At 37.2% G+C, this 14,215-nt stretch overlaps 1 protein-coding gene across 3 annotated transcripts in view; it reads right to left on the minus strand.

Moving 5' to 3' along the window:
• Nucleotides 1-205: 205 nt before the first annotated feature.
• Nucleotides 206-14,215, minus strand: part of EMB (embigin) — a 75,406-nt gene continuing 61,396 nt past the window's right edge. The window contains exon 7 of one of the 3 annotated variants that reach the window (XM_073995123.1): nt 206-358. In XM_073995123.1, the coding sequence (XP_073851224.1) occupies nt 335-358 (24 nt within the window). In that variant the 3' untranslated portion in view covers nt 206-334. The remainder of the gene's footprint in view (nt 359-14,215) is intronic. The other 2 variants (XM_065546239.2, XM_065546238.2) reach the window with 2 other exon arrangements.

Here is a 14,215-nt window from a genome sequence, read left to right on the forward strand (position 1 = left end):
ATAATTTTTAATGGGCAAAGGATTTGAATAGACATTTCTCCAAAGGTGACATACAAATGGCCAACAGATAAATAAAAAAGCATTCAAACTGGCTCAGTGGCTCACGTCTATAATCCAACAATTTGGAAAGCTGAGGTGAGAGGGTCACTTGAGCCCAGGAGTTCGAGACCAATCTGGACAACATAGTGACACCTTATCTCTACAAAACACTTAAAAATTAGCCAAGCATGGTGGTACATGCCTGTAGTCCGAGTTACCCAGGAGGCTGAGGGAGGAGGATCACTCGAGTCCAGGAGATTGAGGCTGCAGCAAGCTGAGTTTGCACCACTATACTTCAGCTGGGTGGCACAGTGAGATCCTGTCTCAAAAACAAAACAAAACACAACAAAAATTCAACATCACTAGTCATCAGGGAAATGTCAATCACCTCACACCCTTAGGATGATTCTTAAAAAACAAGTGCTGTTGAGGATGTGGAAAAGTTGGAACTCTTATACACTGTTGATGGGAATAGTTGATGCAGCCACTATGGAATGCAATATGGAGGTTCCTCACAAAAGTAAAAATAGAACAACTATATGATCCAGCAGTCCCCCTTCTGGGTATATATCCAATAGAATTGAAATGAGGAACTCAAAGGAATTTCTGCATTCTCATGTTCACTGCAGCATTATTAGCAACAGCCAAGATTTCAAAACAATCTAAATCTCCCTCAATAGATGAATGAATAAAGAAAATGTGATGTATACATACAATGAAATATTATTTAGCTCTTAAAAAACTTCTACCATATGTAAGAACATGGATAAACCTGAAGGATATTGTGCTGAGATAGCCAGAACAAATGCCGTATGATGCCACTTATCTGAGGTATCTAACGTAAGTCAATCTCATAGAAAGAAAATGGTGGTGGCTAGGAGCTGGGGGAAGGGGAAATGGGAGGTTGTTTACCAAAGGGTATAAAGTTTCAGTTATGTAAGACAAATAAAGTGAGACTCTGTCTCTACAAAATATTGTAAAAATTAGCCAGATGTGGTGGCATGCAGCTGTGGTCCAAACTACTCAGGAGGCTGAAGTGGGAGGCTTGCTTGAGCCCAGGAGACTGAACCTACAGCAAAGTGTGTTCACTCCACTGTACTCCAGCCTGGGCAACAGAGCAAGACCCTGTCTCAAAAAAAAAAAAAAAAAAAAAAAAGAATAAATCCTAAAAATCTGGTGTACAACATTGTGCCTATACTTGAAAATACTATATTATGCACTTTAAAATTTGTTAAGAAGGTAAATCTCAAGTTCAGCATTTCTGCCACAATTAAAAATAACTGAAAATTAAAAACAAACTTTGGTTTCTCTTTAGATAAACACACTTATGTTTATGTTTTAAATTATCATATTTTATATTTAGGCTAAAGGTTTTTGTTTGCCCCAATTCAGGAGACTTCAGAACAAAAGCAGAATTAGAGTATCATTTGATAATTGTTTTCAGAATCTCAAAAGTTTTAGAAGCATAACATTTTTTCACTCCACAGAATTTTAATGCCTTCAGCACTACCTGCCTCAGCAAAGCACACAGGCCGGCTCAAGGTACTATCAGATAGGTATCCCTCTCACTCATAAACATGTGCTGCTGAATGCTATCTCCTACCACAAACTGTCTCCTGCCACTGCAAATCATTGTGAACCTTGATTAAACATTATTATCTCATGCACCACTTTTTAGCTACTATAATGGCTCCAGAAATCCTATTCACAGAAAGAAATACATGAGTAAATGTAGTTATCATAGGGAGGTGACATGAATATGAATATTTACTCTGGTGTTTTGTGTGTACAGATATATTTTAGTAAGTGTGAAAGGTTTTGATTCAAACTTGAAAATGTACTTATTTCCAAAATAAAATAACCTTTTTTTTTTCCCCCACTATAAAGCGGCTATTGTAGCTATGGCTAGATACAATGAGAGATTTAATACATACAATTTCTTTCTCTTCTGTAGCTACAGTGACACAAAACAAAGATTCTTCTCAAATGATCTTTATCAAGTTTATACATACATGTTGTCAATCATTCAATGATGAAAGAACATTTTAAAACCTGTATTGTATTTAAACAGAAATAAGAAATAGATGGGTTTTGTTGTTGTTGTTGTTGTTGTTATTGTTTTTTGCAAGGACTATCTGGTAAGACATTATAATCTGAGCACATGGACTTGTAACTGACTCTGTACTTTGCTTTTATGCCAATAGTTTCACCTGATAGTTTAGGTTGATTTTCTACCTAAACCAATAATAAAGAAGTAAAAAAAAAATCCATATTCTTTTCTAACACTAATCATTTAATGCTTAGACTAATGAATTGATTCAAACATTTTAAAATATTCTGGTTTGAAAAAAATTAGATTCATAGAAAGTTGCAAAGATATTACAGAGAGGTCTCATCTTCACCTAATTCAGTTTCTCCCCATACTTATATCTTAATTATAGTACAGTATCAAAAGAAGGAAATTGACATTGGTTATAATGTATATGTATTAATTCTACATCTTTTATCATATATGCAGATTCACACAACCACCAAGATACAAAACTAACCCATTCCCACAAAGATCTCCCTATTATTACCTCTTTATAGTCACATCTACTCCCACTTCCCTGCCCCCCAGCATTCCTAACCCATGGTAACCACTAATTTGTTTTACATCTCAGTAATTTTGTCCTTTGAAGGACATCATATCAATGGACTCAGATTTTTTGAAATGGGCTTTTTTTTTCACTTAGCATAACATCCTTGAAATCCATCCAAATTGTTGCATGTATCAGCAATTCATTCCTCTTTATTACAGAGCAGTATTCCATGATATGGATGTACCAGAGTTTGTTTAAATATCCTCCTACTTTAAGACATTTTGTTTACTTACAGCTTTAAGCTTTTATAACTAAAGCCGTTATGAACAATCATGTACAATTCTTTGTGTGGACATAAGTTTTCATTCCTCTGAGATAAATTCCCAGGAATTAGATTCATTGGCCACATAAGTATATGTTTATTTCTTTAAGAAACTGCTAGGCCGGGCGCGGTGGCTCAAGCCTGTAATCCCAGCACTTTGGGAGGCCGAGACGGGTGGATCACGAGGTCGGGAGATCGAGACCATCCTGGCTAACATGGTGAAACCCCGTCTCTACTAAAAAAAATACAAAAAACTAGCCGGGCGAGGTGGCGGGCGCCTGTAGTCCCAGCTACTCGGGAGGCTGAGGCAGGAGAATGGCGTGAACCCGGGAGGCGGAGCTTGCAGTGAGCTGAGATCCGGCCACTGCATTCCAGCCTGGGCGGCAGAGCGAGACTCCGTCTCAAAAAAAAAAAGAAAAGAAACTGCTGAGGCCAGGTGCGGTGGCTCATGCCTGTAATCTCAGTACTTTGGGAGGCCGAGGCAGGTGGATCACCTGAGATCAGGAGTTCGAGACCAGCCTGGCCAAAATGGTGAAATCCATCTCTACTAAAAATGCAAAAATTAGTCGGGCATGGTGGCAGGCGCCTGTAATCCCTGCTACTCGGGAGGCTGAAGTAGAAGAATCTCTTGAACCAGGGAGGCGGAGGTTGCGGTGAGCCAAGATCGTGCCCCTGTACTTCAGCCTGGGCGACAAGGCAAGACTCTGCCTCAAAAATAAATTAAGAAAAAAGAAGAAAAGAAAAAGAAACCGCTGCACTACTTTTCAGTGTGTCTGTACATTTTCACAAACAATGTATGAGAGAGAAAATTTCTGTGTATGCTTACCAACATTTGATATTGTCAGGATTTTTATGCTATTTTAAGCTATTGTCATATATATGTAGTGATACTCATTGTGGTCTTCATTTGCAGTTTTTAATCGCTAGTGATGAACATCTTTGCATGTGCTTATTTGCCATCTATATATCCTCTTTGGCCTGTTCATGTCTTTTGCTCATTTTCTAGCTAGAATTTTTGTTTTGTTGTTATTGTTGGGTTTTGAGAGTTCTTTAAATATTCTAAATGAATCATCTTTAAGATATAGGGTTCCCAAATATTTTCTCCCAGTGTGTAGATTGTCTTTTCATCCTCTTAACAAGGTCCTTCAGAGTAAAAGTTTTAAATTTTGATGAAGTGTAATTTATCAATTTTATTTTTATGGTTCTTTTGATGTCAAGCACTCTTTATGAAGCTCTAGATCTTAAAGATTTTCTTTTATTTTTCTTCTGAAAGATTTATAGGATTTTTTATCCTATCACTTTTTAAATTATAATTTTAAAAACCACAAAACTTGCCATGGTTAAGACGAACTATTTTTAAGTGTACTGTTAGTAATGTTAAGTATATTTGCATTGTTGTGAAACAGATCTCCAGAACATTATCTTGCAGAACTTAAACTCTATACCCATTAACCAATTACTCTTCTTCCCTCCCCTGTCCCCTGGTAACCATTATTCTACTTTATATTTCTATAAATTTGATGACTTTAGATACCTCATATAAGTGGAACCATACAGATTTTTGTGTGTGTGTGATTGGCTTATTTCACCAAGCATAGTGTCCTTCAGGTTCATCCATATTGTAGCATGTGACAGGATTCCCTCCACTTTAAAGACTGCATAATGTTCCATTGTATGAATATACCACATTTCGCTTATCCACTCATCTGTCAATGACATTTGGACATTTGCATTGCTTCCACTTCTTGGCTTTGTGAGAAGTGCTTCTATAAACATGGGTGGTACAGGTTTGTAGTATGCTTTATAATTAAATCTAAAATCCAGTTTGAGATGATTTTTGGCTAATGTGTGAGATTTAAGGTGAGGTCATCTTTCTGGATATGCAATTTTTCCAGCAACATTTGTTGAAAAGACTCCTTGGCAATACTTGCGTGGAACTATTTCTGGTTTGTTTTTCTATTACATTGTACTGTTTTTCTATCCTTCAGCTAGTACCACACAGTCTTGATTAAGGTACTTATATAATAACGTTAAAATAAGATGAAGTGGTTACTCCAACTTCATTTCTATTTTTCAAAAATTGTTTCAGCTCTTCTATTTCCTTTTCCTTTTCTAATAAACTTTAAAATAACTTTACTTTTTCTTTAAAAAATCTTGCTAAGATTTTTATAATTGTGCAAAATACGTCTATTACCTTGGAGACAAATGACATTTTTACTCTGTTGAGTGGTCCAATCCATGAACACTGGATGTCTATTTCTTTAAACCTTCTTTCTTTCATCACTGTTTTGTAGTTTACATCATAGTAGTCCTGTACATATTCTGTTAGATTTCTAAGTAGTTCAGTTTTTTAAAAACATTATACATAGTATTGTATTCTTAATTTTAGTTTCTATAGGGCTATTGCTTTCATGTAGGAATACAATTAATTTTACATGTTTTACTTGGAATTTTTGGCATCGCTGAACTCATCAGTTCTAGGAGTATTTTAACAGATCCCTTATTTTTTACGTAGACCATTGTGTCATCTGCAAGTAGGAACAGCTTTATATTTTCCTTTCTAATTTATGTCTTTTATTTCCCTTTCTTACCTTATTGAGCTTCCTAGAACTTCCTGTAAAATGTTGACTAGCAGTGGGACTGGGAGACACCATTGCATTGTTCTCATCTTAAGAGGAAAGCATTCTACTTTCACCACTAAGATGTTAGCAATAAGATTTTTGTAAATTTTCTTCATCAAGTTGAGGGTGTTTCTTTTCCTTATTTTCTGGGCTTTTATCATAAATGAGTGTCAAATTTTGTCAAACGCTTATTTTGCCTCAATTGATATGACAATGTGATTTATCTCCTTTACATTGGTAATATGGTGAATTACAATGATTGTTTTGAAATATTGGACCAATTTTACATCTCTAGGATGAACTCCAAATGGGCATTATGTATAACTCTGTTTATATATTGCTGAATGCTATTTTCTAATAATTCATAAAAGATTTTTGCTCTATATTCATGAGAGATATTGGTTTATAGTTTTCTTCATTTTGTACTATCTTTTATTTGGGTGTAAAAGTAATATTGATTTCATAAAATGATTTGGAAAATGCTCCCCCCTTTCATTTTCCAAAAGAAATTGTGCAGATCTTGTGTTATTTCATTTTTAAATGTTTAATGGTATTCTCCTGTGAACCGATCCGGACTTAGCTATTTCTTTTTCAGTAGTTTTTAAATGATGAATTTAATTTCCTTAATAGTTGTAGAGCTATGCAATTATCTTTTGCATACTGAATAATCCTTGGTAGTTTATGTGGTAGTTGTAGAGTCCATTTCATCTAAATTGTCAAATTTATGTGTGTAGAGTTGTTCATACCATTTCTTTATTACCTTTTGATATCTATAGGGTCTATAATTATATTGCCTGTTTCATTTCTGGTATTGGTAATTTGTCTCTCTTTCTCTCTCTTTTTGCTCTGTCAGTTTTGTTGGAGCTTTGTCAATTTTACCGTTTTTCCAAAGACCCATCTTTTTGTTTCATTGATTTTCCCTGTTGTTTATGTATTTAATTTCATTGACTTCTGCTCTTACATTCATAATTATCTTCCTTTAACTTGCTTTGGATTTTTGTTCTTCATTTTCTAGTTTCTTGGTGTGGGAGCTTAGGTAGATTTGAGGCTCTTTCTCTTTTTTAACATAAGAATTTAACACTATAGATGTCACCATTGCTTTAGCTGCATGCCCAAATTTTTGATGTGTTAAATTTTCATTTTCTTTCTGTCTCATTTACTTTTAAAAATTCCCCTAAGACTTCCTCCTTGACTCAAGAGTTATTTACAGGGGTGTCTTTTAACACCCAGGTGTGGATATATTTCTGTTATCTCTATTACTAATGTCTAGTTTGATTCCATTTTTGTCAGAAAACATACTCTATGATTTCAATTATTTTATATTTTTTGTATTAGTTTTAAAGTCCAGGATACAGTCTATCTTGGTAAATGTTCTATATGTATGTGTGTATTCTGCTGTTTTTAATATTCTAAACACATAAATCAGATGATGACCATTGATGGTGTTATTTTATATATACTTGCTGTGTTCCTGTCTAGTCGTTCTAACAGTTGTTGGAAGAGGCTTGTTGATGTCTCCAAACATAATTGTAAATTTGTCTATTTATTATTTCAGTTCTATCAGTTTTTGCTGATGGTCTACCACATATCTTGCAACTCTATTGTTTAGTTTATATTTTCTTGGTGGGTTGATTCTTTTATTATTATGTAACGTCCCTTTTTGTTCCTGGTAATTTTCTTTGCTCTAACATCCATTTTATCAGGTATCAATATATCACTCTTGCTTGCTTTTGATTAATGTTTATATGGCAAATACATTTGCATCCTTTTACATTCAACCTACCTATATTGTTCTATTTGAATTGAGTTTCTTGTAGGCAGCATATAGTGAGGTTCTTTTTCATCCACTCTACCAATCTCTGTCTTATTGGTATAAGAAGCCTATTTAGATTTATGATAATTATTAATTTATTAGAACCTAAGTCCACCATTATTTTTATTTTCCATTTCTTCTGTTTTTCCTTACTGATTTTCCTTTCATTCCTGTGAGTTACTAGAACTTTTTTAGAATTCCATTTTGATGTATCCCTAGTAATTTCATTGTTTCTTTTATAGCTTTATTAGTGGTTGTTCTAGGTATTATACAACTGAATGTGTAACTTTAAATATAAGTTGTCACAATTTATTGATATTGAAATTTTACCAATTTGAATGAAGTTTAAAAACCTGTCCTACTTTTACATCCCTTTATCTTGCTCCTTTGTAAGCATCTTCAGCATATCCTTTACATTTACATTACATTGAGAACCAGATCAGTGTTGTATTTTTGCTTTAATAGTTAAAAATTATAGAGAAAAATCAAGAAGGGAAGAATCAAGAAGGGAAGAATGTCTATTATATTTGATGCTTCTACTCCCTCAAGAAAGTGTTATTTTTCCCTTCCTGATGTTCCCCAAATCCTTCTTTTATGATTCCCTACCTCTTTGAAGAACTTTCTTTAACCATTCTTTTAAGATAGGTCTGCCAGTTTCTTAGTTGTTTTCATTAAGGATATCCTGACTTCTATTTCATTATTCAGAGATTCTTTCATCAGATATAGAACTTTGGACTGCCTACTCTACTTTTCTAGGAGCATTTGGAAAACGTGACACTTCATTTGTCTTCCATAGTTTCTGATGTGAAATGCACTGTCATTCATTTGGTTTTCCCCAGTAGGTGAGGTGTTGTTTCTCTATCTCTGCTTTTAAGGTTCTCTGTCTTTAGCTTCTGTAATTTTGATTATGATGTGTTTTGACCTGGATTTCATTCAGTTTATTCTGTTTGGGGTTTGCTCAGTTTCTTGAATGTGTAGGTTAATGGCATTTGTTAAAGTTGGGGAAATTTTTAATCGTTATTACTTTGAATATCTTTTCAGCCCAACATTTTATCCTCTCCTTCTGCAATACCAATAATACAAATATTTGTTACAAGTCTCACAGGGCCTAAGGTTCCGGGCACTTTGCATTTTTTTTCCAGCCTATATTACCTCTATTATTCAGAGTGGATAATCTTTATTTTCTTCATCTCTTATATCATCTATTTATTTTCTGTCGCTTTCTATTTGCTGAATTATTTTTCATTTGTTCCTAGTTGCTCATGCAGCATTTTGATGATGGCTGCTTTAAATAATTGTTAGATAATTCTAACATTTGATTCATTTTGGTTTTGGCATCTATTGGTTTTTTCTTAATCGAGTTGAGAATTGCATGACTCTTGGTATGTTTTTTATTGAAACCTAATATTTTAGATATTATGGGATTCAGATCTTATCTAAATCGGTTTAGTAGACCTCCTCTGACACCACATTACTGGGGAAAGAGATACTCATTTCACCTTATTACTGTCAGGTAGCGTTAGAAATCTAAGTTCCTCATTCTGCCTCCGTTAAAAATTCAGGGTAAGAGGGGTACCTGGTTCCTCCACATCTAGAGTGGGAGTTCAGGCTTCTTACTAGGAATGAAAGGGTTTCCTTATCACCAGTTCAGGTGACAGTCTTGGCTCCCAGCTCCCTAGCTGGGGAGCCTTTGCTGCTGGAGGTGGAGGTGGGGCCACAGTAGCTGTGTTGGCTAAAGTCAGAATCTTTTACTGTTTGTTTTATAAGACCTAATGTTGTTAGCTGTACTTACTAGGAGGAGTAGGGGAAAGCATACCTAGTCAATCTTTCCAGAAGTTGATCTCCCAATAATTGTTTTCTAATGCAGTCACCAAAAAAATACAATTACTCATTTCCTTTAAACTGGCCTCACATGCTTTAGAACACAAACAATTATTTACCAGTCATTAATCATTTTAGCATAAAATTATTTCAAATAAGAGTCAAATAAAATACATAGTGAAATACTGTATATTCCCCCTAATATTTTTTCATGTTTTTAATGTTAGAAACATTAAAATGCCTTAATTGGAATGTTGATGTTCTTTTGTAATAGTCGACATTTTCATAGAATATAAATTGTGAAATATTTTGCAAGCATTTGTGCTGAATCAACCTAAACTAACATGGTAAAAAAAAAAAAAAAAAAAAAAAAAAAAAAAAAAAAAAAAAATTTACCCAGAACAATGGGAGCCTGGCAATATGGTCAAATAGGAACAGCTTTGGTCTGCAGCTCCCAATGAGATCGATGCAGAAGGTGGGTGATTTCTGCATTTCCAACTGAGTTACACAGTTCACTTCATTGGGACTGGTTGGACTGTGGGTGTAGCCCAAGGAGGGCGAGGTGGAGCAGGGTGTGGCATGACCTCACCTGGGAAGTGCAAGGTGTCGAGGAACTCCCTGTTGGCCAAGGGAAGCCACTTGGGACTGTACCGTGCACTCTGGCCCAGATACTGCGCTATTCCCACAGTCTTTGCAACCTGCAGACCAGGGGATTCCCTCCAGTGCCTACACCACCAGGGCCCCTGGGTTTCCAGCACAAAACTGGGTGGTCATTTGGGCAGACACTGAGCTAGTCGCAGGAACCTGGAAAGCCAGAGACAGAACTGTTCACTCCCCTGGAAAGGGGGCTGAAGCCAGGGAGCCAAGTGCTGTGGCTCGGCGAGTCCCACTCCCACGGAGCCCAGCAAGCTAAGATACACTGGCTTGAAGTCTCGCGGCCAGCACAACACTACAATCTGAGCTCAATCTGGGACACTCGAGCTTGGTGGGTGGAGGGGCATCTGCCATTGCTGAGGTTTGAATAGGCAGTTTTCCCCTCACCAGTGTAAACAAAGCCACCAGGATGTTCAAACTGGGTGAAGCCCACCACAGCTAAGCAAGGCCTCTGAGGCCAGACTGCCTCCTCTAGATTCCCTCTCTGAAAAACAGGCAGCAGCCCCAGTCAGTGACTTATAGATAAAACCCCCACCTCCCTGGGACAGAGCAACTCTGGGAAGGGGCGGTTGTAGGTGCAGCTTCAGCTGACTTAAATGTCCCTGCCTGGTAGCTCTGAAGAGAGCAGCAGATCTACCAACACAGTGTTCAACCTCTGATAAGGGACAGACTGCCTCCTCAAGTGGATCCCTGACCCCTGTGTATCCTGAATGAGAGAAACTTCCCAGTAGGGCCAACAGACACCTCATACAGGAGAGCTCTGGCTAGCATCTGGTGGGTGACCCTCTGGGAAAAAGCTTCCAGAGGAAGGAACAGTTAGCAATCTTTGCTGTTCTGCAGCCTCCACCGGTGATACCCAGGCAAATAGGGTCTGGATTGGACCTTGAGCAGATTCAGCAGACCTGCAAAAGAGAGGCCTGACTGTTAGAAGGAAAACTAACAAACAGAAAGGAATAGTATTAACATCAACAAAAAGGACGTCCACTCAGAAGACATCATCCGACTTCAAAGACTAAAGGTAGATAAATCCGGGAAGCAAAAAAAGACTGAAAATTCCAAAAATCTTAATGCCTCTTCTCCTCCAAAGGATCACAACTCCTCGCCAGCAAAAGAACAAAACTGGATGAAGAATGAGTTTGACAAATTAACAGAAGTAGGTTTCAGAAGGTGAGTGATAACAAACTCCTCTAAGCTAAAGGAGCGTGTTCTAACCCAATGCAAGGAAGCTAAGAACCTTGAAAAAAGGTTAGATGAATTGTTAACTAAAATAAACAGTTTAGAGAAGAACATAAATGACCTGAAAGAGATGAGAAACACAGCATGAGAACTTCGTGGAGCATACACAAGTATCAATAGCTGAATCGATCAAGTGGAAGAAAGGATACCAGAGATTGAAGATCAATTAAATGAAATAAAGTGAGAAGACAAGATTAAACACGGTGAAAAGAAACGAACGAAGCCTCCATGAAATATGGGACTATGTGAAAAGACCAAATCTACGTTTGATTGTTGTACCTGAAAGTGTGGGGAGAATGGAACCAAGCTGGAAAACACTCTACGGGATATTATCCAGGAGAACTTCCCCAACTTAGCAAGACGGGTCAACATTAAAATTCAGGAAATACAGAAACCACCACAAAGATAATCCTCAAGAAGAGCAACCCCAAGACCCATAATCATCAGATTTACCAAGGTTGAAATGAAGGAAAAACTATTAAGGCCAGCAGAGAGAAAGGTTGGGTTACCCACAAAGGGAAGTCCATCACAGTAACAGCAGATCTCTCATCAGAAACCCCACAAGCCAGAAGAGAGTGAGGGCCAATATTCAACATTATTAAAGAAAAGAATTTTCAAATCAGAATTTCATATCCAGCCAAACTAAGCTTCGTAAGTGAAGGAGAAATAAAATCCTTTACAGACAAGCAAATGCTGACAGATTTTGTCACCACCAGGCCTGCTTTACAAGAGCTCCTGAAGGAAGCACTAAACATGGAAAGGAACAACTGACACGAGCCACTGGAAAAATATACCAAATTGTAAAGACCACCGATGCTATGAAGAAACTGCATCAACTAACAGGCAAAATAACCAGCTAGCATCATAATGGCAGGATCAAATTCACACATAACAATATTAACCTTAAACGTAAATGGGCTAAATGCCCCAATTAAAAGACACAGACTGGCAAAGTGGATAAAAAGTCAAGACCCATTTAGTATGCTGTATTCAGGAGAATCATCTCACATGCAGAGACACACATAAGCTCAAAATAAAGGGATGGAGGAATCTTTACCAAACAAATGGAAAGAAAAAAAAAAAAAAAAAGAAAAGCAGGGGTTGCAATCCGAGTCTCTGATAAAACAGACTTTAAACCAACAAAGATCAAAAGAGACAAAGAAGGCCATTACATAATGGCAAAGGGTTCAATGCAACAAGAAAAGCTAACTATCCTAAATATATATGCACCCAATACAGGGGTACTCAGATTCATAAAGCAAGTTCTTAGAGACCTACAAAGAGACTTAGACTCCCAAACAATAATAGTAGGAAACTTTAACACCCCATGAGAACAAAGATACAACATACCAGAATCCCTGGGACACATTTAAAGCAGTGTGTAGAGAGAGGTTTATAGCACTAAATGCCCATAAGAGAAGGCAGGAAAGATCTAAAATCAACACCCTAACACCACAATGAAAAGAACTAGAGAACCAAGAGCAAACAAAATCAAAAGCTAGCAGAAGACAGGGCAGAATTGAAGGAGACAGAGACACAAAAAACCATTCAAAAAAAAAATCAATGAATCCAGCAGCTGTTTTTTTGAAAATATCAAATAGATGCAATAAAAAATAATAAAGGGGATACCACCACCAATCCCAAAGAAATACAAGCTACCATCAGAGAATACTACACACACCTCTATGCAAATAAAGTAGAAAATCTAGAAGAAATTGATAAATTCCTGGACACATACACCCTGCCAAGACTAAACCAAGAAGAAGTTGAATCCCTGAATAGACCAATAACAAGTTCTGAAATTAAGGCATCAATTAATAGCCTACAAACCAAAAAAAAAGCGCAGGACCAGACAGATTCACAGCCAAATTCTACCAGAGGTACAAAGAGGAACTGGTACCATTCCTTCAGAAACTATTTCCAAACAACAGAAAAAGAGGGAACCCTCCCTAACTCATTTTATGAGGCCAGCATAATCCTGATACCAAAATCTGGCAGAGACACAAGAAAAAAGAAAATTTCAGGCCAATATTGCCAATGAACATCTATGCAAAAATCCTTGATAAAATACTGACAAACCGAATCCAGCAGCACATCAAAAAGCTTATCCACCATGATCAAGTCAGCTTCATCCCTGAGATGCAAGGATAGTTCAACATCGCAAATCAATAAACACAGTCCATCACATAAACAGAATCAATGAAAACAACCACATGATTATCTCAATAGATGCAGAAAAGGTCTTCAACAAAATTCTACTATAAAGAAACATGCACACGTATGTTTATTGTGCCACTGTTCAGAATAACAAAGACTTGGAACCAACCCAAATGCCCATCAATGACAGACAGGATAAAGAAAATGTGGCACATATACACCATAGAATATTATGCAGCCATAAAAATGGATGAGTTTATATCCTTTGCAGGGACATGGATGACACTGGAAACCATTCTCAGCAAACTATCATAAGAACAGAAAAACAAACACCACATGTTCTCACTCATAAGTGGGAATTGAACAATGAGAACATATGGACACAGGGAGGGGAACATCACACACTGGGTCCTGTTGCGGGGTGGAAGCTAGGGGATGGATAGCAGTAGGAGAAATACCTAATGTAGATGATGGATTGATGGGTACAGCAAACCACCAGGGCATGTGTATACTTATGTAACAAACCTGCATGTTCTGCACATGTACCCCAGAACTTAAAATACAATGAAAAAATTTACCCAGAACAAGAAAATTTGTTCTCTGCATCATTTTGACTTAAAATATCTATTTTGGGGGCATGCCCAAGATGGCCAAATAGGAACAGCTCCAGCCTCCAGCTCCCAGTGTGAGTGACACAGAAGACGGGTGATTTCTGCGTTTTCAACTAGGTACTGGGTTCATCTTACTGGGGCGTGTCTTGTCGGACAGTTGGCGCTGGTCTGAGGGTGCAGCCCAACCATCGAGAGCTGAAGCAGGGTGAAGCATCGCCACACCAGGGAAGCACAAGGGGGAAGGGAATTCCTTTTCCTAGCCAAAGGAAAGTGAGACACACAACACCTGGAAAATCGGGTAACTCCAACCCTAATACTGCGCTTTACCACGGGTCTTAGCAAACAGCACACCAGGAGAT

The sequence above is a fragment of the Macaca fascicularis genome, chromosome 6 (assembly GCF_037993035.2).
Source record: "Macaca fascicularis isolate 582-1 chromosome 6, T2T-MFA8v1.1".
Classification (NCBI taxonomy): domain Eukaryota; kingdom Metazoa; phylum Chordata; class Mammalia; order Primates; family Cercopithecidae; genus Macaca; species Macaca fascicularis.